The sequence below is a fragment of the Arvicanthis niloticus genome, chromosome 12 (assembly GCF_011762505.2).
Source record: "Arvicanthis niloticus isolate mArvNil1 chromosome 12, mArvNil1.pat.X, whole genome shotgun sequence".
NCBI lineage: Eukaryota > Metazoa > Chordata > Mammalia > Rodentia > Muridae > Arvicanthis > Arvicanthis niloticus.
In genome coordinates this window covers 42,053,602-42,076,873 of record NC_047669.1, presented here as the reverse complement: position 1 = coordinate 42,076,873, position 23,272 = coordinate 42,053,602, and the positions used below count along the sequence as shown (strand labels likewise).

The 23,272-nt window shown below is 40.4% G+C and overlaps 2 protein-coding genes across 4 annotated transcripts in view; one reads left to right on the top strand and one right to left on the bottom strand.

The window, feature by feature from the left end:
• Filip1l (filamin A interacting protein 1 like) overlaps positions 1 to 341 on the bottom strand; it is an 86,043-nt gene extending 85,702 nt beyond the window's left edge. For both annotated transcript variants that reach the window (XM_076943030.1, XM_034514827.2), the window contains exon 1: positions 86 to 341. In XM_076943030.1, the coding sequence (XP_076799145.1) occupies positions 86 to 331 (246 nt within the window). In that variant the 5' untranslated portion in view covers positions 332 to 341. The remainder of the gene's footprint in view (positions 1 to 85) is intronic.
• Cmss1 (cms1 ribosomal small subunit homolog) overlaps positions 1 to 23,272 on the top strand; it is a 302,972-nt gene that overhangs the window by 94,402 nt on the left and 185,298 nt on the right. The gene's annotated exons all lie outside the window — the stretch shown is intronic.

The following is a 23,272-nucleotide window of genomic DNA, read 5'->3' as shown; positions in this document are numbered from 1 at the left end:
ATCAATTTCTCTAGCAGCAAGCAAACCAAATGCATAAGCGGGCTTCCCCTTAGATCGTGGTAGGGATCGCCCCAGCCCTGCTGACCTGCAGTTCTCCCTCCAGAATGCTGAGGAGAAATAGTAAGTCATCTCTTGAGAGGTCTTCTGTTTGGTGGACTTTGCCAGCATGTGACTTCTCTGACACAGGACATGGAAGGGCCCCTTCTGACTCACTAGAGGGGTCTTTTTTTTGTGCTCTGTGCTTCATGTCCTGGATACTGTCCTGGAATTTGCTATGTCTTGGGATTTGCTTTGGGGCTGAGCCCTCAGGGTTTCTGCTTCTGGAACGCATTCTTCAAGGACTGGAAGAAGAGAAGACAATTTGTAACTCTTACTAGACACAAGTTTTATAAGTACCTATTACGCCTTAACAATGCTACGTTCTTGTAATATTTACCACAGCCCCAAACTTGATCTTTCTAATATGTACAAGAGAGAAGGTTATTACCAGATTCATAAATCATGGTCTTATTTACACTCCTCCTTTTAAAGTCAACATTTTAAAAGCTTGTTCTGCTGTGATTAAAGCCACTTATGTTCATGGGTAAACAGACTGTGTTTGAACTTCATCCACCACACATTCCACCACAAGAACCCAGGTCATCCCTCCAACTGTGGCTGAGTGCATACTTACATCAAGACATACTTAACATAACTGTGAAAGGATGAGTGTGCTAATGATTTTTTTCTTTAGCTTCATATTACTTCCTTTTGAAGTTGATGCTACTTATTACAAGTATGTTTTGTCTTGTTAACTTTTGAGCTTTTGGCACATTGAGAAAGGAAGGTCAGATCGTCTGTTAGAGAATACTTTAGGTTACTTTGTTATTAAGTCAAAGTTTACTATTAAAAACATCCAGGCCCACTCCTTGACTATATTCCTAACAGCCCACCAAAGCTCAAAGTATCCACGAGGTAAGTCACAGCTCACACTTTATATTCTCGTTTGTTCAGTAATGACATCTGGGCAGAATAGCTGACTGGAAATGGACCATATGAACTCCATAGCTGAGGATGAGGTAGCCAGATTATAGACAATAAGAAAAGCTATTTTACCTTGGAGGTTTCTGACTAGATTGAAGCTTATAGTGGACTCCAGTAACTAACATCAGGCAGATAACTTTCTGGTGTTCATTTTGTTGAGGAAGTATCTTCACTATATAAAAAACTCATTATGTAGACCAGGCTGTCCTCAAACTTGTGGCAATCCTGTCTCTACCTCCTGGATACTGAATGAGATTGCAGTCATATACTACCATATCTAGTTGAATCCCCCCCCGCCCCCCATCTCAAATCATTAAATCGCTAGTGCTTGCTTTCAGTATCCAATAATATTCTTTAAAATCTGAGATTGGGGGTGGGGAGGTATTGCAAGAAACATACAAGTTAACTGCTGCCATGGTTCTACCGTGCATACTTGTATAGCTTTAGGGAGTTACTATGTGTAAGGGAAAACAGTTTTACATGTAGTGTGTTGTATAAGCAGCTAAAGCCTGTGTGTCTCCTCCTGTGTTTATCATCTTTCCTGCCACTCCAGAAGTGGTCATCATTTTAACTTGAGGTGGAACATTCCTTTATATGTTTTATACTTAAAAAAATAAGTATGTGTTACTGGACAATATATAGTATTGCTTTTCATGTTTTAAAAGCCAACGCATATAGCATGTTGATATGTTTCTGAAACTTGTTTTTGTAATCCTATATTTCAAAAATTCACCTTTATATCTTTTTCTATAGTTTATATATTTTGCTTGCTATATAGAATTTCATTTTGTGAATAGTATACCATTTACTCACCCATTTTCTCTTCATAGATTTTTAAAATAATTTACCCTTCCCCATGAAACAGACACTATTAGCAATATGTCACTCAGGACATTATTGCTAATATTTTTCTAATACATATGCATTTTTATCTTAGAAATATTTTTAGAACAAAAATATAAGAGTAGAGTTTTGAGCTGTGAAGTATATGTGTTGTAAAGTATCACTAGAGAAGCTTGTTCCTCTAAATAAAGCATTGTGAAACAGCGTGCATGCTACATCCAGACCCATGAGAACACTGTGAAGTACAGAAGTGTATCTTCATTGTGTAGTGAGGACACGGAAGTACAGAGAACTTTCAGAATATAGGAAGTGAAAACACACATAGTCACTGAGTCCACATTTAAAAAAAAAATGATGTCAAAATGCCAACATGCTATACCACTGAAGACAAATACAGAACAACTGTACAAAACCAAGAAAAAGAAAGACATAGTGCTTGCTGCCTGGCTACAGGGAATTCCTAACGTAAGTGCAGTATCAATGAACAGTGATCTGTGACAGAAGTTGTCACTGGCTCTCCTGAGTATCCAGGGATGGTTCATTTATTTGAGAAAAGCAAGGTACAGAAGTAGGTGTGTGTGTTTGTGTGTGTATGTGTGTAATAACTTACATATACTTTATTATTTTGTTACTTGGATTGGTTCAAAATACCTGGACACTGACAAACCCTTGTCTCAGCTTCTGAAGAGACTGGAACTAAATCATATTAGGTAGACATTATGATGAGTGGGAGATATGGCTATGGAAAATTTTACTATACATAAACTAATTTAATTGTTAGTGGTGTTCATGCACTCGTATGTTAATGTGATATGTGCCTTATGAAAATGTATTTAAAAATAAAAAGGGAAAAGGAAATGTAAATTGCATTTCTATTTTACTTTGCTATTGTATTTTATTGAATACCTCAAGGATACCATTCATCTGCACTGTAGAAACAATAGGCAGTTATTACATAGATTAGATACAGTCAAATAAAGTAACTATTATTCTCTTAATTACATTTGCACACGAATGACGAGGTCATCTTGTACCTTTTGCATAATGTTTTTATTTTATCTTATAATGTATATATAGGTGGAGGGAGTTGCTGAGGATGATGCCAACTCTTTGTTCTACTACAGAGCTGTACCAAGCCCTGATACAGTTAATCGCTCTTGTCTGCTGGGATGTACCTTCCCTGATGCTCCAGGGAAGACTCGAGTGCTCCTTGTCCTTTGTGAGCCTTCTGTCTCAGGTGTATATCATTGTTCTAAAGTATTCTAAAATTACAAGAGTAAGGGCCACCATGACTCAGAATTCTGCACCCCGCTCTGTAGCTTCATTTATCTAGCATTGATCTAAGATGCAGTGTTTCACATGCATCTAGCTGTAGGCTATTTGGAATGCTGGGCCTTTAACCACATTGCTATACGGAGTTTCTATACATAACATTAGTTCTCATCCTTCAGTAGGCTAGACCCACATTCACCATTGTAGTGTCAGAGCAGCACGGCAACAGTGTGACAACTGAAACTCAAACCCCTGCTTTATGGAGTGATGTACAGCACAAGGCCAGTCCCAGATACAAGAGTGGGAAACAGATTCCTCTTGTGGATGGAGGAAGATGCAGACACAACAAAATCAGATGCACTTGAAAAAGTCCACCTTACCTACACAATTTTAAAAAATTCAATTTAAAAATGACAAAGATATTTACATCTTTAACTGTATTTTTCTTAAAGGCTTTCTATGCTCTATTCTTAAGATTCTTTGATTACATACTCCTGTAGGGAACAATTGCCTATGAATAAGAATCACCTTGTATTCTGTTATTAGTCAATAACTATTCCTCTTCCCTTATCAGTTTTCCTAAAGTATGTCCTTCCATCATAGCACCATAATGGAAGCTGCTTTTAGCAGAGAGCTTGCTCAGCGTTGCTCATGAAAACTGCTCTTTTTCTTAGGCTGCCCAAGCTGCAGCAGAAGCCTCTGAGTATCCTCTGTGCTTGATGCTCTTCCCTCACCCTTAAGTGGCAAAGTTAAATCTGAGAAAGGAAAGCCAGTGACAATCTGCAAATAGAAAAACAACTCCAAAATTTTAATAGCATGGTTTTTGTTCTTTAAACATGGTTATAGTTTGTTGTTTTTCTTCTGAGACTACCAGGTCTGTTTGGGAACTAAGGTGCATAGCCCTGTGATTGCTGATTAATAATGGGGCAGCACTCACATTGATTGAGAGCAGACCCAGCGTGTATAGGGGCCTGTATAGGGGCCTGGTCTGTTGAGTGAATATGTCTCTACATGTTTACAGTGGTGGAGTTTCCTTCCCGCTCTGCCAACAACCACAGCATGATCAGTAATGAGAAGTAATTATGGAGAGGAACAAAACAAAGGCATGAATTTCTTGATACTCGTGCATTGTACTATCAGTGACTTCATTGTTTCTCTTGGCAATTTTTAAATACATCTGTGCATGGCCCAGAGATACAGACTGAGGTAAAGAAAAATGTATTTGCAATGGTGGTTTAGGATTTTTTTAGTGTCACTTCCCAAAGCTTGCAGGGGGTTGGTGGATAATTACTTTTTTTTAAAATACTAGATGCCAAATAATGGTGCCTGCTGCTTTCAGAAAGCGGCAGTGGTACACTATCTAAACTCCTTTATGTGATTGTGACCTTTAAGAACATAGACTGAAGATCAGGAAACCTGACTTCTGCTTCCAGTTCTTCCCTTAATTAGGCAGGCCTGACTTCCTGCTTACAACATGAGAAATTTGGGTTATGTTGACCCTGTAAGATCATTCAAGATGGAACAAGGACCAGGCTTCTTCCTCTTGACCTCTACTTTGTTTCTTGCTCAGTAATAGATCCCTTGACAGCAGGGCTGGGGCCTGAGACTAGATGAACTCCGAAGTCTTGGGGCTTCCCACACTGAAGTTTTGTGATTCTCTGTTGTCTTGTATCTATGGATACAAATACTATGTTGTTGGCAGTGAGAAGTAGATTGGACTTCCTATGTAGTGACCTCGGTCTGTTTTTCTTTGATTTAAGCTAGTTGACATTATGGCGTGTTTTGGTAAGAATGTGTCAACGCAAGAGAAGGACTACAGAAAATTTACAGGTTTTTTTCTTAATTTAGTTATAGGAAATAGATATATGTAAATAGAAATTTATTCTATTTACCAAATCAAGTCCAATAAAAGTCCTTACCCATAAAAGTTTTTGAAGTTACTTTATTAATCTTGTATATTAAAATAGTTATTCTACATAACTGAGTAGTTATTCAAAAATACATTTAGTATTAATGTATGATTAATTTCACATGTGAATTATGGAACAAATATGATGATAATATTTTATTTGTATAAAATAACTTGGGAAGTTCAAAAAACCAGTTCAGGTCTTTTTCATTTAATATAATATTGATGTAACCAAAAGTACTTTGACTTAGAAACAATAACAGTAGCAGTGATAATTAACATTTGTTTAGTGCTAACCATGCACCCTGTGCCCTATTCAACATGGTTTCCATTAATTAACTAACTTAATCATTACAATACTTTTTTTTCCTCTCTTGATTTTGTAGCAAAGAAAACTAAAGTTTGAAATTATTAAATAGGTTGTCGAAGATTATACTTCTAAAAAATATAGTAGCAAAATTGAGTTCTAATTTGGTCATCTATGTACAATGCCCTTAAAATCACCACGCTGCAGCTTCTTAGAAGCTATAAAAGTATAAAAGAAAATAGTATAGGAAGATCCTGGTTCAACATTGTTAAGTGTCCATGGTACGATCCGATGTGTTCATTCCTGAGGATCCCGAATCACACACAACTCCTAGCAACATAAATCCACAACCTTCGGCTTTGGAGCCACTGGTGTGTTTAGTAAGATTTGTTTCCTTCTGTACATTATACATAAACGGAAACATATTTGATTGTACAGTTATTATAAATATTAGTTTTTCTTCCTGACCACTTTACTAACATTTTTAGAATGGCAGGACACGTGCTTCAGTGCAGAATTTGTAGAGTTTGGATTAAACCTCTGGGATTAAACCTTTGCTCCAAGGGGATGATTCTGCAGCCTGGGACCTGAGTCCTCCCTGTGAAATGAAGATAATGGTACCTTCTAGTGGATTTATGGTGCACCCCGTAAGCACACAAGACTCCTATTGTTGATGCCGGTGCCCTTGTATTTAGAGGAGTTGAACCTGGGCAGGATTTACTGGATGACTGAGTCATGAGCCTCCTCCTCAGCAGAGCTGGTTGGGTGAGAGCTGCTTCCTGCTAAAGATGACTCATCTGCAAACCACTGGACAGAAGTGCAGAAAGAGATACTGAGAATATAATGAAGTGGCCTGTAGCCATTCTGTACGACAGGCACCAACTAAGTCTGCCATGTGCATTATCTTATATAAGCGTAAAAGACTTGTAGCAAAAAGTAAAATCAAACAAAATTAGGAAAAGGCTTGATAACGATGAAGTGAAGTTGTCAACTCATGTCATCAAAGCCTACAAGAAGCTGAGCGTGTGTTTAAATACACACATGGTAATATGCTAGGTAGGGATGTGGCATTGAACCCTAAAGGCAAACTAGCAGTCTCCTTTTAATTTTACTGAATTTACAAAACATTTGGTACCACTTCCCCTGATCATGGTTAACTCTTCTCCCTAGACACTTAAAATGAGCTGAATGTCCATTATACTTTTTATTTGATCAGCATTGGCTTTGTTCTGGTTCATGTCCTATTTTATTAATATTATGTTCCTTAAACTACATTTAAACATGTGGGAAATTTTACGTGTGAATTGTTTATTTTGATGACTAGGCAACAGCCTATGATGCAGAACAATTCTGTGCTACCTCACTGCTGGGGATGACCCAAAGTCTTAAGTCTGAATATGTTTAATAGCTTATATTTTGATGATATTTATTATTAACATGTCTAATAGCTTTTCAGTTTCCACCTTTCTCTGCATTGAACCATTAAACTAAAACTTAGGCCCCTCCAGGCAAAGGGACAGAGCTGTAGCCAGAGTGCAGGGCTCTCAGCAGAGCTGCTTAGGTTCCTAATATCATCTGCCTGATGGTAAATGTGATTCCGGTATGAAAATGCTTTCTATAAATAGACGTTAAGAGCGCTAAGTCACAGAACAGCCAGGCTGTGCTTGCATGGCCAGATTAGGTGGGGAAATCCTGTTGGAATTTGATTTGGTCAAAAAAATTTTTTGTAAAGTTTCTTTTTATTGCCCTAGTCACCATCATTGAAGACCCTGAACTCAGCCAGCTGTGCTAAACCTATCTGACGGCTGCCAAGACTAATCGAAAATCAGATAAACCTAATGTAGCATTGAGCTCTCTTTATCTTTCTCTCCCATTTTCAATTAAAAGAAAATTACCCACATATCCTCCTATTGATTTTTTTTTCCCCCTGTGTGGCATGGACTCGGCTCAGAGAAGGGAATGGAAAGCCAAGTCCATGGTTCTCGGCCATCCCCGGGGATACAGAGTTCCGAGACAGACATGGCAGACTCAGATGTGAGCAGTGTCAGCAGCACCAGGACCGGACCTTGCTCGGGGCTTCCATCACCACCTGCTTGGTGGCATGGACAGGAAAGGGGCCCTTTTGTTAGCAGATGCAGCCAGCTCCCAGGATGGTCTGGTTCTTTCTCAGAACTAAAGCAGAAAGCGCCTTCCCTCGTCACAACGTCATTCTTTCATAAGAAGGATTATTCTCTATTATTATACATTCACAGTTTTTCAACTGATTCCTTGAACCATCCAGTTTTGGGCCCTGTTATCGAGCACACAAATACGTTATGTTTATGCCTCTTTAGATCCAACCTAAAAGAAATATCTTTCATGTGTACATTGTTTGAACCACCAAATGACATCTATTCATCCTGTTTTGCCAGTAACGAATTTTAGATTTTAGAAAGCTTAAATAACTTCATCAAACACTGGGCCAGTGATAAAAATCTTAGCACTCTCCCTGCTCCCCCTCCATCCATCCATCCATCCATCCATCCATCCATCTACCTCTGTGTCTCTCTGTGTCTGTCTCTGTCATTCTTCCCCACCCCCACCCCCAGTCTCCCTTGCTTATGCTAGACCCACTGGCATTCACCATCTCCATTTAACTTGAGGTACTCTTTGGCTCTTGTGTGCTAACTGTTGCATTCCCAGAAGCAGCTCGGCCGTAGGTACAGAATAAATAGCCTACTGATGAGGTCTAGTGGGGCAAGCTTACATCATGCCTTTTCTTAGCTCTGTGTTATGCAAAAAGGACAAAAAGAAATATAAAAATCTCTTGAGTATAAATAGTTGATTTATCCAGTTTTCCATTACAAATCAGTGGCTCTTTTAAGAGTCTTTTCTCATTTAAGGTTGAAACAGGGCTAAGAATCATTTCCAGATCCTGGTGGAATAAAGGAGAAAAAAGAAAATTGTTTTCATGTACTTCAAGTTAGCTTTAAATGCCATACTCCCAGGCCTAAATCAGGGCTCTCTTGAAAATCATAAGATTCTTTTATGTTTTCAAACTACATCACTTATATATTTCTTCCTGTTCAAATTTTTCTTACAAGTGAGGTGGTATCATGCCAGTCATTTAACCTTTCTCTTCTCTTTGAATTTTTTGTCCAGTCAGGTCAACATGTCCAGTCTCCTTCCTTCTGTAACTGAGGCCCAGTGGAGTTATGTGCCTGAGGTCACTCACAACGCCAGTACCAGTACACAGGTCTCCTGCCCAGTACACAGCTCTGGTGCTGCGTCTGTTAAAACATTCCTGCATCTATTAGAATGTTTCTTGTTCATAATCCAATCTGCATTTCTAGCTCTAAAAAGGTACAAATCCTCAAAAATAAAAGCTGTCTTTTAGAGTACACAGAGTCTCCCACAAGGATTGTTGGCTTTCTCAGCCAATTTCCTCAGCCTTTACAAAGCAGGTCAGGTCACCCCAGTGCCTTTGCAGTCAGATCAGTCCAATGGAGCAGACATTTAGGACTAAACTCTAGACCTGTACAAAACAAGACAACAGAGGCTAGTGATTTAGGACAGTGACCTCATATGATGGTTGGTGAAGAGTTTCAGAATCCACCATAGGAGTAACCCAGTACTCACTAGCTCCAGGGACCATGCTAGGACACTTGAGATGCATAGTTGTCTTGGAAAGAAACCCTATGAGTTCATGTCATGATCAATCTATGTTTTAATATGGGTTCTAAGAACCTAAGTCTTATGAGGTTCAGTCAGCCTGCCCCAAGCCACAGAGATGATTAAGTGGCAAAGCAGGAACTCTTACTGACTTCAGATCTCATCCAGGCTCTATGAACCTTGTATGTTGCATGAGTTCTTTCTCATTAGAATTAATGGCCTATGTCAAGTTAGAACAGATACCTTCTCCACCAGACTGTTAACAGCTCTGTCAGCAAAATTAAAGTGGCCCATCCGGTTCCATGAACCACTTGCAGCTGGAAGCTGCGAGAGATTATGGTTTACATTCAAGCTATTCTAGGCATTGAGAAGAAACAGGGTACAAAATCAGGCACTCTGTAGAAATCAACAAGTGCAGAGGCATATCAAGGAAAGCCCATTAGCCAGCATGGTAAGGTATCATGGCTCCAGCCAGACCCAAGAGTTTGGGTCATGACTTGGGTCTTCTAACCGATGTTTTCTTTATGCCTTCACTGAGCAAGTGCCAGAGAGGGGAGCTGGCCTTTGGTTGTATCAGCTCCATGAGACAAGAGCTTTCTATGTGTTGCCACTTTTTAGCCTGTGGAGTGGAACTGGATCTCACACACCCTGAAGTCTATGGACTGCAGCAGGTCCTCTGAGGCTGAAACACATCGAGTTTGAGGATTCTGCCTGTCCACTGTGTGTGGTTCCATGTAGCCCTTTGTTAGAAAGCATTCAGGGCTGCCAAGAGTGTGTGTTGACCAGGGAGGTGGCTGCTGCTAGGAGCTGTAAGTAAATAAATGGATGTCAGACGCTTACAATTAGGGGGGAAACAAAGAACTGTTCGCCTCCCCGAGCATGTCGCCTTGGATGTTTTGGGTAATGATCATGAGGCCTTTACACACAGACTAAACTAAGCTCTTTGTATTCTTTGCAAGGTGGAGAGCTTGCCAAGCCAATTTCAGCATGTGAAACACAGACAATTATTCTCTTGGCATTTAGAGGCCGCCCCCTGTTTTTACTGGGGGAGGGATGGGTGGCTGGTTGATAGAAGAAGGCTTTATAAGGAAAGGCAAGCCAGCTTTACCTCGTATTCCCTTTAAAAGAAGCCCCTTCGACTCCTGTCTTGGTCCTTGCCTGTCTACTCAACCCCTCATCACAGAATCAACAGGAGACCTCAGGTCCAGAAGTGTCACACTGATGTTGTCAGTGTGACACTTACTGTGGCTGTGTTCACGTCTTCTGGCTAGTAGCTCTCCATTCAATTATGCTATTATTTTGTGGATATATGGTTACATATGGTTAGTGAGTATATTTCTGGTGGTAACCAATGACAAGGCAGAATCCTTGATTATGGTCTGGGCCCCTTGTGTACCATAAGTGTTATGATAAAGGGTAGCCTCTGTTCCCAGATCTGCCTTGACCCTTCAGAGTTTTCACAAGGCCCCCCATCCTTACTCCAAAAGTATGTGAGAAAACAAAGTTTGCTGAGGCTAAGCCTGTGAAAACTCTAGGCTTCCCCCGACCCAAATGGGAACTGGCTTCTCGCTTAAAAACGTAACTGTACTTTTGATTTCTGTCCTTTTATTCTGACCAAAAGGTCAGTTGTTGTATAGCATGGCGAATACTGAACAGTGTCACCTTGAGCAAGCCACTACATTCTCAGTGCCTTTATCAGTTGGTAGAAAAGCAAACAACCCTGTGGTGACCTTGGGCTCCTTCCCTCTCAGAGTGCTAACAGAGCTGTATTTCAAAGTACTTAATGTTTGCCCAAGAGGTACAAAGAAGTACGCAGTACCCATTTTATAACTTCCTAACCAAAAAGGAATAATAGCTAAAAGACTGAACAATGCAACTTTCGGTGGTGCTTTTAGCCTTCCAAGTCTGAAGTTTAATTTTTGGTTTGTAATTGCTTCTAAGTTTTGAGAACCAGATTGAGAATTATTTCATATGCAGGAATGACTTTTTCTTTTGATGTTGCTAATCTTTCTCATAAAACCAGATACAGTGACTAACAAGGACATTTTTTTGTGTGTGTCCTGGGTAGTATCTGAACTTTATTTTTTTTCATTTTTTTATTTTATATTTCATTTACATTTCAGATGCCATCCCCTTTCCCCATTTCCCCTCCCTAGAAAACCCCTATCTCATGCCCCCTTTTTCTTTTTGCTTTTATACAATTTTTTTAAGTGTTAGTCAAAGGCTTTATAAGTTTGGTAATGGTCAGTCAGATGTGTAACCCAATACCCAACCTAGATATATAAACTGTCTTTGACTGGTGGAGACACGTGGACATCTGCCTCCATGCCCCCCGTCTCTTTCTCTGTCTTTCTCTTTCTCATCACCTTGCTTCTCCTCTCCTTCATCTTCTCCTCTCCTTACTCCATCTCTTCCTCTTGGTACTCCTTCCCCCTTAGCTCCTCCTACATATCACCCTTCCTGTTAAAATAACATGTTTCTCTCAAAATACAATTAGAGCATAATTATTCCTATTTGTACCAGTGAGGTACAAGATAGTCCTAATGCCCAGTCCATCATTTTGTTGACTAACCAGAACCTCTGACATCTCTCCTAACTAAAACACTTAGTTTTGAACCTGGCCTTTTTCTTGGCTTAGAATAAATGTCAGCTGAAAACCTTCGACTCGGATCTTTTCTCTCAAATAGCCAGGATTGGCTGTGAGACTATAGGGCTTCAACCCCGTCAGAAATCTAGAATGACTGAGTTAACTGAAGTTATGGGAAGCACAAAGCACAGCTTCTAAAACTTGGCCAATTTATAGAGACCACGGAACACCTGGACAGCGCCTATACTACAGAACGTTCGAGCATCAAATCTTCAGCCTTCTGGCCCAGGATCATCTGACAGACCTTAGTGATGCAGAGTTATTAAGGGCTGATTACTCTGTCTAGGCAGATACAATCAGTCGACTATTCTGCAAGTGTGTCCTTTTCTGGACAGTAATTGGAACAAGAAGATCTCTAAACAAAGGAGCGTGTGTGTGTGTGTGTGTGTGTGTGTGTGTGTGTGTGTGTGTGCGCGCGCGTGCGTGCGCGTGCATGCATGTGTGCGTGTGCACGCATGTGTGCGTGTGTTAAGGCAGGAGTTCAAGACGGTTTTAAAACTTAGAAGTATCCTCACGCATATCCTCATGCTCCATCGTAGACCTGAGTACAGTACATTTATACCTTTGCTTCTATAAAAGCCTTTGCTAACCTGCTGAGGAAGTTGAAGATAAGGTCATTTTAAGGTATTAGTACTTTGAAGCAGTTAGAAAACAAAAGTTGGTAAAGTTTACCCAGCTGAAGGAGCCGACTGCAGATAAGCAAGCCCTGACCAGAAATGACTACTCGCATTTACACCTTCATCTTCTGCCCTTGAGGCAGCGTCCCCATGTCCAGTGACATTCGTCAGAAATATAGAAGGAAGAAAATTGTACCAGGAATTCTGTTATAAATTAAGAACTTTACAGACTCTTATTTACTCTTATTTAAATTCCAGAGATGCCCAGCTATCTGATTTACAGGTAGGAAAGCCAGAACTGAAAAGTTAACTTGTTTCAGTTCACAAACTCCATAGGTTCCTAGACCATAAGTCATATGTATTCCTACCCTGGGTTTTCCCCCGGCCCCAAGCTCAGTATATGACCTTTCATTTTCAGGTGCTTCCCTTGATGACTTTCTTGGCCTCTTAGCTACACAGTGCTATTTATGCAATGGTATTGTTGAAGTCTAAGAATGTGCTGTTCCCAGCAGGAGGGTATACATAGCTGGCCATGCACAACAGAAAAGGAATGGGGGCAAGCCTACATGACTCTCTTTATACATGTTTAGTACAGTCATGAGAAGCTCTACTGAACAGTTTCTGTTATCATGGTTTCACTGTGGGTTTACTAATTGATTATATTGATAAAGACTTAAGAGAATGTTCAGAACTTTAGGTAAAGAGTAAAAACAAAGAAAAAACGGATCATAAAGATAATTGTGGCCCAGGCAGGAGGATTGTCACCCAGGGATTATTGGATTTAACTTTCCTTTTAGAATAACTCTAACCTTGTTCATGGGGATCCAAAGTGCTGCTTGATTTGACCTGCAGCTTCACCTCATTTCCTCCCTCTTCACACTTTTCTCCTCAACTGTGTAGCCTTCTGTTGGTAAGCTAACACTCATCATTCTCCCTTCCAACCCTGGGTGTCCTCTGGGACTGTGCTGTCTGCGTAGGCTCCTCCTCTGCCATCCTGCCTTTTCACTACAACCCTTAACTCCAGCAACTCCTCTTAAGAATCACTCGCTGACTTCAGAACACTTTTATATGCTCTATGGGGTAGCATCCTTATACATCCTCCCACTAAACTGTTGTCTTCATTACTGAGTGACATAGTCTCTTTGCTTAAGTACCACTGGCTTACTTTATCAAGTGAATGGAGAGCTATCATCAAATGACCAAATTTCCTTTTAGTCTAGTCTCTCTGATTTAAGGAAGATGGGAAACAGCAATGAACCAAGTACATGTGTAACAAACACCATTGTTTTATGACCATCTTGCCCCCAACACTTTAAGTTTGGTCATATGACATCCCTCTCTTAATGCATTCGTTGATAAATTGGACCAATAGCTCTCCTTAGATCAGAGTTCAACATGTGATTCCTGTTTATGACCACATATTAAATATCTTAGATTTTACAGCCCACACAGCTTAACATCTCTCTTTTCCCCCTCCCCATTCGTCCATCCATCCATCCATCCTTCTCTAGCAAGCAGCCATGTGTACACAAATGAATGGAAGTGGCTGTGTACCAGTATAACTTTACATTTAAAAGGGGATCTAGTTGGGGGGAATGCACAGTTGGTAAAATTGGGTCACACAGACATGATGACCTAAGTTTGAATTGTTAGCACCCATATAAAAGTCAGAAATGGCAGCACACGTCCTTAACCCAAGAACTAGCAAAGTAGAGAGGAATGAATGAAGCACATTGATCAGCCAGTATGGCTGAATTGGTGAGCTACAGCTTCAGGAAGAGACTCTGCCTCAGAAAAGAATGTAGTGGAGTGACTGAGGAGTACACACAATGCCGACCTAGGGCATGTGTACACACAAACACATACACCTATGTGTACACACATACATGACCATGTACACATACCTCTCTGTCTCCCTGTCTGTCTGTCTATCTGTCTGTCTGTCAGTGTTTCCCTCTCTGTCTCTCTCATACACACATACATACCATGTTTTTTATAACTCTGCCTTAGATGATATTATGAAATAATAATAATCAAGAAACCTATAAATAAGTCAATCTGAAAGAATGGTTCCTGTGTCTTTTAGTTGATAATCGTTCACGAAATCATTGTTTATTTTAGTTGGATAGGAGTTAACTATGTGTATGACTTAAGGCCAACCTGGCAGCAGATAGTAAGAATATGTACATTTGGCATTGACATTACCAAGGGCTATAAAATCTCTTGGGCCACAGTCTCCTGTAGATAGGATTTTGTTGTTGACTTAATGAGAGAAATAAGGCCAATTCTTACTTGAGATCCCATAGTTTGTGATCACAAAATGTGACTCCTGAATCAATTGAGATCATTTTCAGGAAGGTTATCTGACTCCTAACTAGATGCCTGAAGTATTTCTATGATGAGAAAATTCCAGTTTTGTGCTGTGGAATTACAACATTTTCCTCAGCTGTTCTTCAGCAGCCCCCTTTTCTTCTCAAGTTTAAAAGACAAATGGATTTTTTGGCTGATTCTGCCTCCAGTCCAGAAATGTCCAACTCTTAAAAACAGTGTAAAGAATTTAGTATTGTAGGGGTCTCCCCATGCCTAGCTCAGCTGTGGAGGGATGGAAGCTGTGTGGAACAGACTTCACAGTCGGCCATTGAGATTATGCTGGGAGGAAACACTCTCCTGCTTCCTTCAGAGAGATGGTTTGGTTTTCACTTGCTGCAGTCGATTTCCACTATCTATGCTTTCCTAGCTTTGAGTGAATTAGAGAAAAAAGAAAAGAAACACAGGCTTACTATGAAATTGCTTGTGAATATTCCTAAAAGAAAAATGCCTGTGTTAGGTTTTACTTGAACTGGTTGAGGATAGTTCTTATCCTTATATTTTTGATCTGTTTTCTGGTCCATAGTAGAAAAGAGAATGCTGTACAAGTGTGTCCCTAAAAATGGGCAACAGAGCCCGGTGGTGGTGGCGCACGCCTTTAATCCCAGCACTTGGGAGACAGAGTCAGGTGGATTTCTGAGTTTGAGGCCAGCCTGGTCTACAGAGTGAGTTCCAGGACAGCCAGGGCTACACAGAGAAACCCTGTCTCAAAAAAACAAATCAAAACAAAACAAAAAATGGGCAACAGAGTATAGCTTTGAAAGAAACCTGGAATAATATAGTTGACTTGTTTTTCTGTCACAGGCTGAGTAGCCTGCAGAAATGGGTTTTCCGAGAACTAGTGCTTTTCCTTTTGAAACGCCAAAGGTATTTTTCTTTGTTTTAATAACCACTTTGATGAAACTTTTTAAGGCAGTCCACCCTACCTTAAAGCAGGTAGGCAAAGTGCTGGGTAATCTGTCCTTCATCATCCAGGCTGTTACATCAGTGGTTCTGAGTCCCCTTCCAATTTCGGACTGTGTTATTTTTGCTGTGGAGGTTTGTCTTTCCTGATAGAGAAACCTTAAGGCAGAGGTGAGTTCTCTCTACAGCAATGAAGTGGTATGCTCACACAGGGCGGAACAAAGCCCACTAGCACAGCTCAGTGAAACTGATTTTCAGAGTTGTCAAGGACTAGGATACAAACAATGAGGCCTATAGAGGGTTGGTCTGATGCTGCTGCATAGTCAAAATTCTGCTACTGTATCCCAAGACCTGCGTGCCCCAAGTCAAGTGAATTCTCATGTACACCAGCTTTTGTTTTACAAACCTTGCTCCCCCAAGTTATCCCTGATTGATTAATAAAGATGCCTACAACCAGGGCTAGTCAGAAGAGATGGGGCAGAGCAGAGATTTCTGGGGTTGGACTCTGAGGTAGGGACCAGAAGAATGAGAGAGGGAAAGGAAGAGAGCCCTCACATGGTAGATGGATCGTAAGCTTACGGCCTGATGGAGCAGGAGCAGCCCAGGTAGAACATGGCAAGTGATGTCTCGGGGATCGCAGCAGGGAAGTAGACAAATAGCATAGAGGGCTATATCTGCCCAGCTCTGGTGCTTTTAAGCATATTATAAGTATAGAGGTTTTTATGTCTTTTATTTGGGAACTAGATGATCTGAAGTGGGGTTCGTACCTGACCAGATAGTTAAAGGCAACAAGGGGGTGTATCAACACCCAGAATAATAATTACAACAGAGGCCTTTGTACTATTTGTGTCTTGTGAATAGATACAATATCTACAAAAGCTCCAAATAATAGAAGCAAAGCAAGACAATGGGTTTTTGATGGATGAGTATACTGAAGAAAATATTTGTTTTGTGTTTAGGTCATTTGCAGAAAAATGAATGAAAGTAGAGACTATCATGTTAAGTGAAATAAGCCAGATGCAGAAATATTCTGTGTGTGTGTGTGTGTGTGTGTGTGTGTGTGTGTGTGTGTGTGTATACACGCACATGTACTTGCTCCTGCAGTACAAATAGAAGTACACAGAAAGGTGGGTGAATATGATAAAATTACATGTCACACATATATGCATGAAAGTGTCCTAATAAAGCCCATTATTTTATATAATAATATATACCAACCTGCAAGATAAATGAGCTTTTGAAGAACATGGTCCCCTAGTACAGTAAGTTCAATCTGTTGTTCCACATCTCCTTGCTTTGTTTCTCACACCCTCCCTTCCATTTTCTTCTTGCTTACTCTGCCCCAGGGAAGCCAGCCACTCATCGGTTAGCCCTCAGTCCTCAGCTGCAGCTTCTCTTCCCCTTACACACTGCTTTCCTCCCCATCACAGTCATGCATTGGTTTTCTGGTATTTGCCTGACTCTAAAGTCTACTCGAATGTGTGTCTTCACTGCTTCCCTGTCACAGGGTCCTGATTGGTTATGTTCCTCCCATGTTCTGCTTCCCTGCATAGTCCCAGCTTCGTCCTCAATGGTGGCTTCACCATTTCTAAATCTAGGAATTTCTTTGTAGTCGCCATATTTATCTGTAGACTGACGCAGACTACGCCTACCTGGCTCTGCAGCCTGGTGACTTTTCTAACCCTGTCCCCCTTTAACATATTTCCTTCTGTAGGAATGAAAACACCAGCTTTTCTATTTCTAAGTTCTTTTTCATTTAGTTCACAACAAAACTGTAAAGCAGAGGAATCACTTGAAAACATTCATTAGGCTTTCTGAGTCAGTAGAGAACCTTTGATACGAGCAAAGGGCCGACCAGCAGAAAGGTAAAGGAAAGCAGTAAAAGGAGTGAATGAAGCACATACATTGTGTGCAAGGCGGCTCTGCAGGGAGGCGTGTGTGTCCACACACCCTGAACACCAACAGAAGGTATCTAGTTAAAGATTGGCCAACAAAATCAAGATTCGGGGTGAGTGTTGTAGTTCTTCACAAAAGCATGATTTTCCTTTGAAAAGATAACTATAACTTATGTAGTTATATGTGTATACACACGCAATGGTAGAATGGAAGATAGAGAACTAAGACTTAAACCCTGAAGAATCCACTCAGTGGCTGCTGTGCTACTGAAGCCTAGCACAGCTCCATCCATGACACTCAGTCCTCAGTTAGCCAGTAAGAACTATACCATGTTATATGTGCCACCAAAGGGTAGCAAGGTTCCAGAGGGAAATGGCCTACAATTAGTATGGTTAATAGTATTTCAATACTTCAAAGTTGGGTTTGAGTGCTGCTGTTCATGCAGGGACAAAGAGTTGAGGCTACTGGGGATTGTGTGAGACACATAGGCATGAGCCAGTTGGCCTGCTGAAAGAGTTACAGAGTAGATCCTGGAGCTAGCTACTTAGTGCTAAAGGCTGTGGAAAGGTGTGTGACATGGAGGGAAAGGTAGAAGAAGAGACATGACAGACAAAAGAATGACTTGGAGACAAAGCTATGCATAGACTTAGGAAGTAGAAGCTAGTGTGTTTGTAAGCCAGTTATGTGTATAACTGAAAGTTTAACGTCTTGTTATTGATTTTGTGAGTAAGACCAGCCAGTTGGGGCTGGAGAGAGAGCTCATCAGCAGAAAGTACAAGTACTGCATGAGGGCCCAGGATTGGTTCCAGCACCCACATAAGAGTCAGTTGTAGGGCTCTGGAGAGATGTGTCAGTGAGTAACAACACTTGCTGCTCTTTCAGAGGAGTAGGGTTAAGTTCCTAGCACCTAAGTTAGGTAGCTCACAACTGTCTGTAACTCCAATTCCAGGGGCTGGCACTCTTGTCTTGTTTTGGCCTCAGGCACTCATATACACACATACACAGAATAAATCAGCTTATTGTCATGTCATGATAAATATTTGTTCTGTATTTTTTAAGGAATAATCTACTGAAATAGGTTATAAATGTAACAGAAGTTTATAGAATATATTTGCAACTGTTAGGGAATATCATTGTAAAAATGCTCCAATAGTTCTTATGTTGCCTTTACAATTTTAAACACACTATGAAGAGGAATTGAGTCATTTAATTTTTATTGAGGTCCGATTCATTTCATTGACTTCATCATATATTTAGTAATCTATAAATCAAAATCCAATGACCACCTAGAGATAGGAGAAATAAGAGAGGCAACAAAGACATGTTCTAACACACAAAGTGAGAGCGGCCTCATAGCACATTATCACATCAAGCACCCGGGGTGTAGGCGATTGTATAAAGAACAATTAAAGGAAATTACTCATGTAATTCTTTAAAAAAAAAAAAAAAAAAAAAAAAAAAAAAAAAAAAAAAAAACCTACCCAGCATTAAGTCTGGGACTGTAGTCTTCTGGCTCTAACCCCAAACACATTCAATATGTTGAGAGTAAGACTAGGACCACTTCCAGGGGGATAGAGAAGATAGCAGTGTGTGCCTGCCTCTGTCATATGGACAGAAAGACATGAATATGCCTGGTTATTTCTTTTGTTGTCTCCTCCCTGTCCCTGCCCTCACCCCTGGCTTTCTCCTTTCTTCATAATTGTCTACATTGTGTACAGTATGATAGAAAATATATTGTATAATACAGAAATCACAAGGCTTCACAAAGACCCAGGTTAAGTTCATTTTCAGCATGGAAAAAAAAAAAAGATGTAGTAACTCAGTAAAACAGGGAAGATTTATTATTTTTTTCCTTCCAATCAACAAGCAAAATCAACAAAGATTTCTTTCTGTCCATCTAGTCAACTTTACTCACCCAGTTTTAATTATTCCTGTCAACAACTAGTGTGAGGTAGATGTCTATGGATTCCCATTTTACAGAAGGGGAAACCAAGGTTCCTAAAAATCAAGTAGCAGGACTTGAATGTGATCTAAATCTTACAGCTCCCTTTTCCACAGCTGCTCCTCTGTTAGAAAGGCTTGAGAAGTCCTCATTCCAATGCTTGAGGAAGCAATATTCCTGAACAGGTCGATGAAGGCCCCTGGGGCCACCCCAGGTTGTATTGTGAAGTGGAAGCATCTCTTCTCTCCTCCCCAGACCTTGCACATCTTTACTCCACCAACCCCCGCACCCTCTCTATCTGCTCCACTTCCCACCCACTGGTCCAGTGCAGAAGGAGTCTGCAGAGTCTGGGAGGAGGGAAGGTTACTTTCTCCATAGGACTATTGTTTATGGTTCTTTTGGATGATGTACGAGTTTCTGTTATTCCTCTCATGTTTACTTTCTATCTGAATCTGTGTCAATTTATGTGCCCTTGGCTCTAAACCACTGTTTATATATTTTCATGTTGTTGATATTTTTAATTGGTGTTTTTAAAGTAAATGTACTCTGTGTTTGGCAGGCCAACAAAGTGGAATAAAGAAAGAGTCGGTCTTTAAAAGTAACCATATAAGGTGAAAAGTCCTGTTTTGTGTGGGTGCATGTGTACAGACTGCAGGTTTTATCGGGCATGATGGTCATTAATATTTATTATAACAGTTTACAGTGCAGCCCCTTGAGTCCCTCTGGATTGTGCATAGCCTCAATGATGTAACTGTGGAAAATGTAATAAATCTAACGTTGAAACCTACTTCTAGTGGGAAGTTTCTTTATAGTTGTAAAGTTACCTTGCCTCCTCCAGGATGAGAGGTGGTGTGGACAAAGCCCCCGCTGACCTTGATATTTGGGGGGCCGTGCTGTTCAGTGCACTGAAAAGTTGCATTGTTTGTGATACTTTTTTTTTTTTTTTTTTTTGCTGTGTTATATTTAAAATTCTCTGTGTGTTCCTTGCTAATATTCAGTGAGGTGACAGGCCTTTGTATTAAACTACACCCTTGATAGTCTCCTTACTGTATCCAGAATTAGTTCCCTACTTAAATAAGCAATTGTATGAAAAAAAAAAAAAAAAAAAAAAAAAAAAAAACCCTTAGACTTAATGTGCTGTAGAAAGTAAACGATGCAGAGAGCCTAGGTATCGCATGGTTTATTTTTGTCAGCTGCTCTGTAAACCTCTTCAGTGACTACTTATAGCAAATATCAGCCCAAAAATACCTCGTGCTCTATATTTTAGAAAGTTGTTTTATATATTATTTTGAAAGACACTCCCAGAACCTACACATTTGTCTGTAGTGGCTCCTTTTGAAGCTATATAGAATAAAATATTCTTTCCCTTCCATGTTATGTTTAAAGTTAAAGACATTATCTTGCCTTACTTCTTTACTGGGGACAGTCTGTTTTCTTATGACAGTTTATTTATATTCCTGGTTTGTGTGCATCAGATGCAGCTAGACACAAAGTACTGAGGACAAAGTGAGCCATGTCCTTGCCCTAGGGATCTTTGAGTCTCACAGCGTTAACATGCTGAGATGGAGCCATACCTAGGTAGCTCACTGCAATTAGCACTGGGAGTTGGAAGTAGTACGGAATCATCCTGGAGAACACACCAAAAGGCACATTCTGGAAGGTGTTGTGAATGGCCCTAGGAATCTAGATAAACGGCGGGAAGTGGACGCCATGTGAGAAGGCCAAAGATGAAAGAGTGCATGGTGAGTTTAGCTGAGTGAGGAGGCGCACTTGGGTAATGACACTAAATGGGATTTGGGAGGAGAGACACAGAAGGCTGAGCTGATGGGTGTGGAGATGAGGTCAGACAGGAGAGAGAGTGGAGACTAATGGGATGTCCTGATCAGACGGATATTCATTGTTCTCTTAATTACACAATTACTTGGGCAATATAAAAGGCTCTATATGAGGTCATTTAGGTTTGGAAATATTTTGAATATTATGTTTTGTTATTAGAGCCTAAATGTATTCAGTCACTGGAGTTAGGTAGATATGGGTCATTCTGTAGCTTAGAAATTTCAGCGAGGGGAGAGAAAAAAAACCCACTATTTAACATTCTTATGGCCATCAAAAGGTTTTGGGCGTTTTCTGCACCCAACATGATGAGGAAGAGGAGGAGGAAAAATACCTGTAACATGAAAGATATGGCCATATTTTATGAAGATATTTAAGGCTCAAGCTAATTCTATAAATTAACTAATATTCTAAAATATAGAGATTTAAATAATGTAGCAGAGATTAAAAAGGTAAGTGCAGAGATAAAATTTGAATACAAGTCCTGAAAATAAGTAAAGAAAGGTTGGAGCTCAAACAAAGAGAATATAGCATTCCTGTATAACTAATGGCCTCTAGAGACATGGCTTTTGCTTGCTGTTTATGTTCCCAATTACACAAAAGTGGAGCCCTGCCCTGCATAGACACAGCAAGTATCCATGCAGACAGCAGTGTAGCTACAGGAGGCCATCACTTCCTCTCAGTGTTCAGGAACTGACCTGGGCTTTCCTAGCGCTTGTGGCTGCCTGCTGTCTCATTTGCATTTTCTGCTCTCTGCCACATCAAAGAGGGTTTATCATGTGAGCATCTGTTCAGAAGTGTAACCAAGATCAGAGACTGTGGAGTGAGTGAGGCATTTAAATTCCATTTCACAGGAAACCAGAAGCACTCTTTCCTGCCTTTATCCGTGTCTTCTGACTGCGCATCAGTTAATGAAGAAAACATTCAGTAAGCTTCACCAGTGGTCCTATGCAGCATTCAGCGAGCAGCTGATTCATTAATTCACTTGAGTGTCATAATCTTCCGGCTTGTATTTAAATATGTAAACATGGTATACATTCCATTTTGTGATTAGCTATAAACAAGTTGCAGACTAGTTCTATGATACACTTTGATACTGCGTATTTATATTGTAGAAGGTATTATAAGCAATCATTCTCAATCCTCCCAAACCTACTGAATTATTTTTATTTATTAATATTTATTTTTTTGCTGAGAGTGGTAATCTCAGCACTCAGGAGGCAGAGGCAGGTGGATCTCTGAGCATTCAAAGCCACCCTGATTTATATAGCAAGTTTAAGGCCAGCCAGAGCTTTGAAGTGAGATTCTATCTCAAAATAATAATTAATAAATGATAATAATAGTAATAATTTGCTTTAATTGTCTTTTTTTGTTTGTTTGTTTGTTTTTTTTGTTTTTTTTTTTTTTTTCGATGCAGGGTTTCTCTGTATAGCCCTGGCTGTCCTGGAACTTACTCTGTAGACCAGGCTGGCTTTGAACTCAGAAATCCGCCTGCCTCTGCCTTCCAAGTGCTAGGATTAAAGGCGTGCACCACCACCACCGGGCCTGCTTTAATTATCTTATACCTTGCTGGCCTCCAGGACATTTTGGAATATAGACAGTGTCTGTATGTATTCCACTTCCTTCCACACTTCGAGCCCAGTGACACTCTTTGGTACCCAGAGATATGCAAACTCAAGATAGATACCAATCCACTTCTGTTCCAGTATAGCATAGGGGTTCACGGATTGACAGTGAGAAAGTTGAGCCACAGCCCCAAGTCTTCCTAGTTCCTCCCTGCATAGTAACATGCTGACACAGCTCGGTGAGTCAAGTTCTTATGCTCGTCTACCATATGCGTCAGGTGTTTCCCAACCTGTGCTTCCCTGTGAGCATGGCTTACAAAGCGGCGGTACTTGTTTAGAACATTAGGATAAGAAGAGACTTCGGAAGGGTTGCTCCTTTAAAACAGGAGGCTCCTAGGGACACGGATGGGCACAGACCCAGCCAGGCTGCCCAGAATCATATCTTCACACGTGTATCTACTGGAACACACTTTGCTACATTATTCCAGTATCAATTT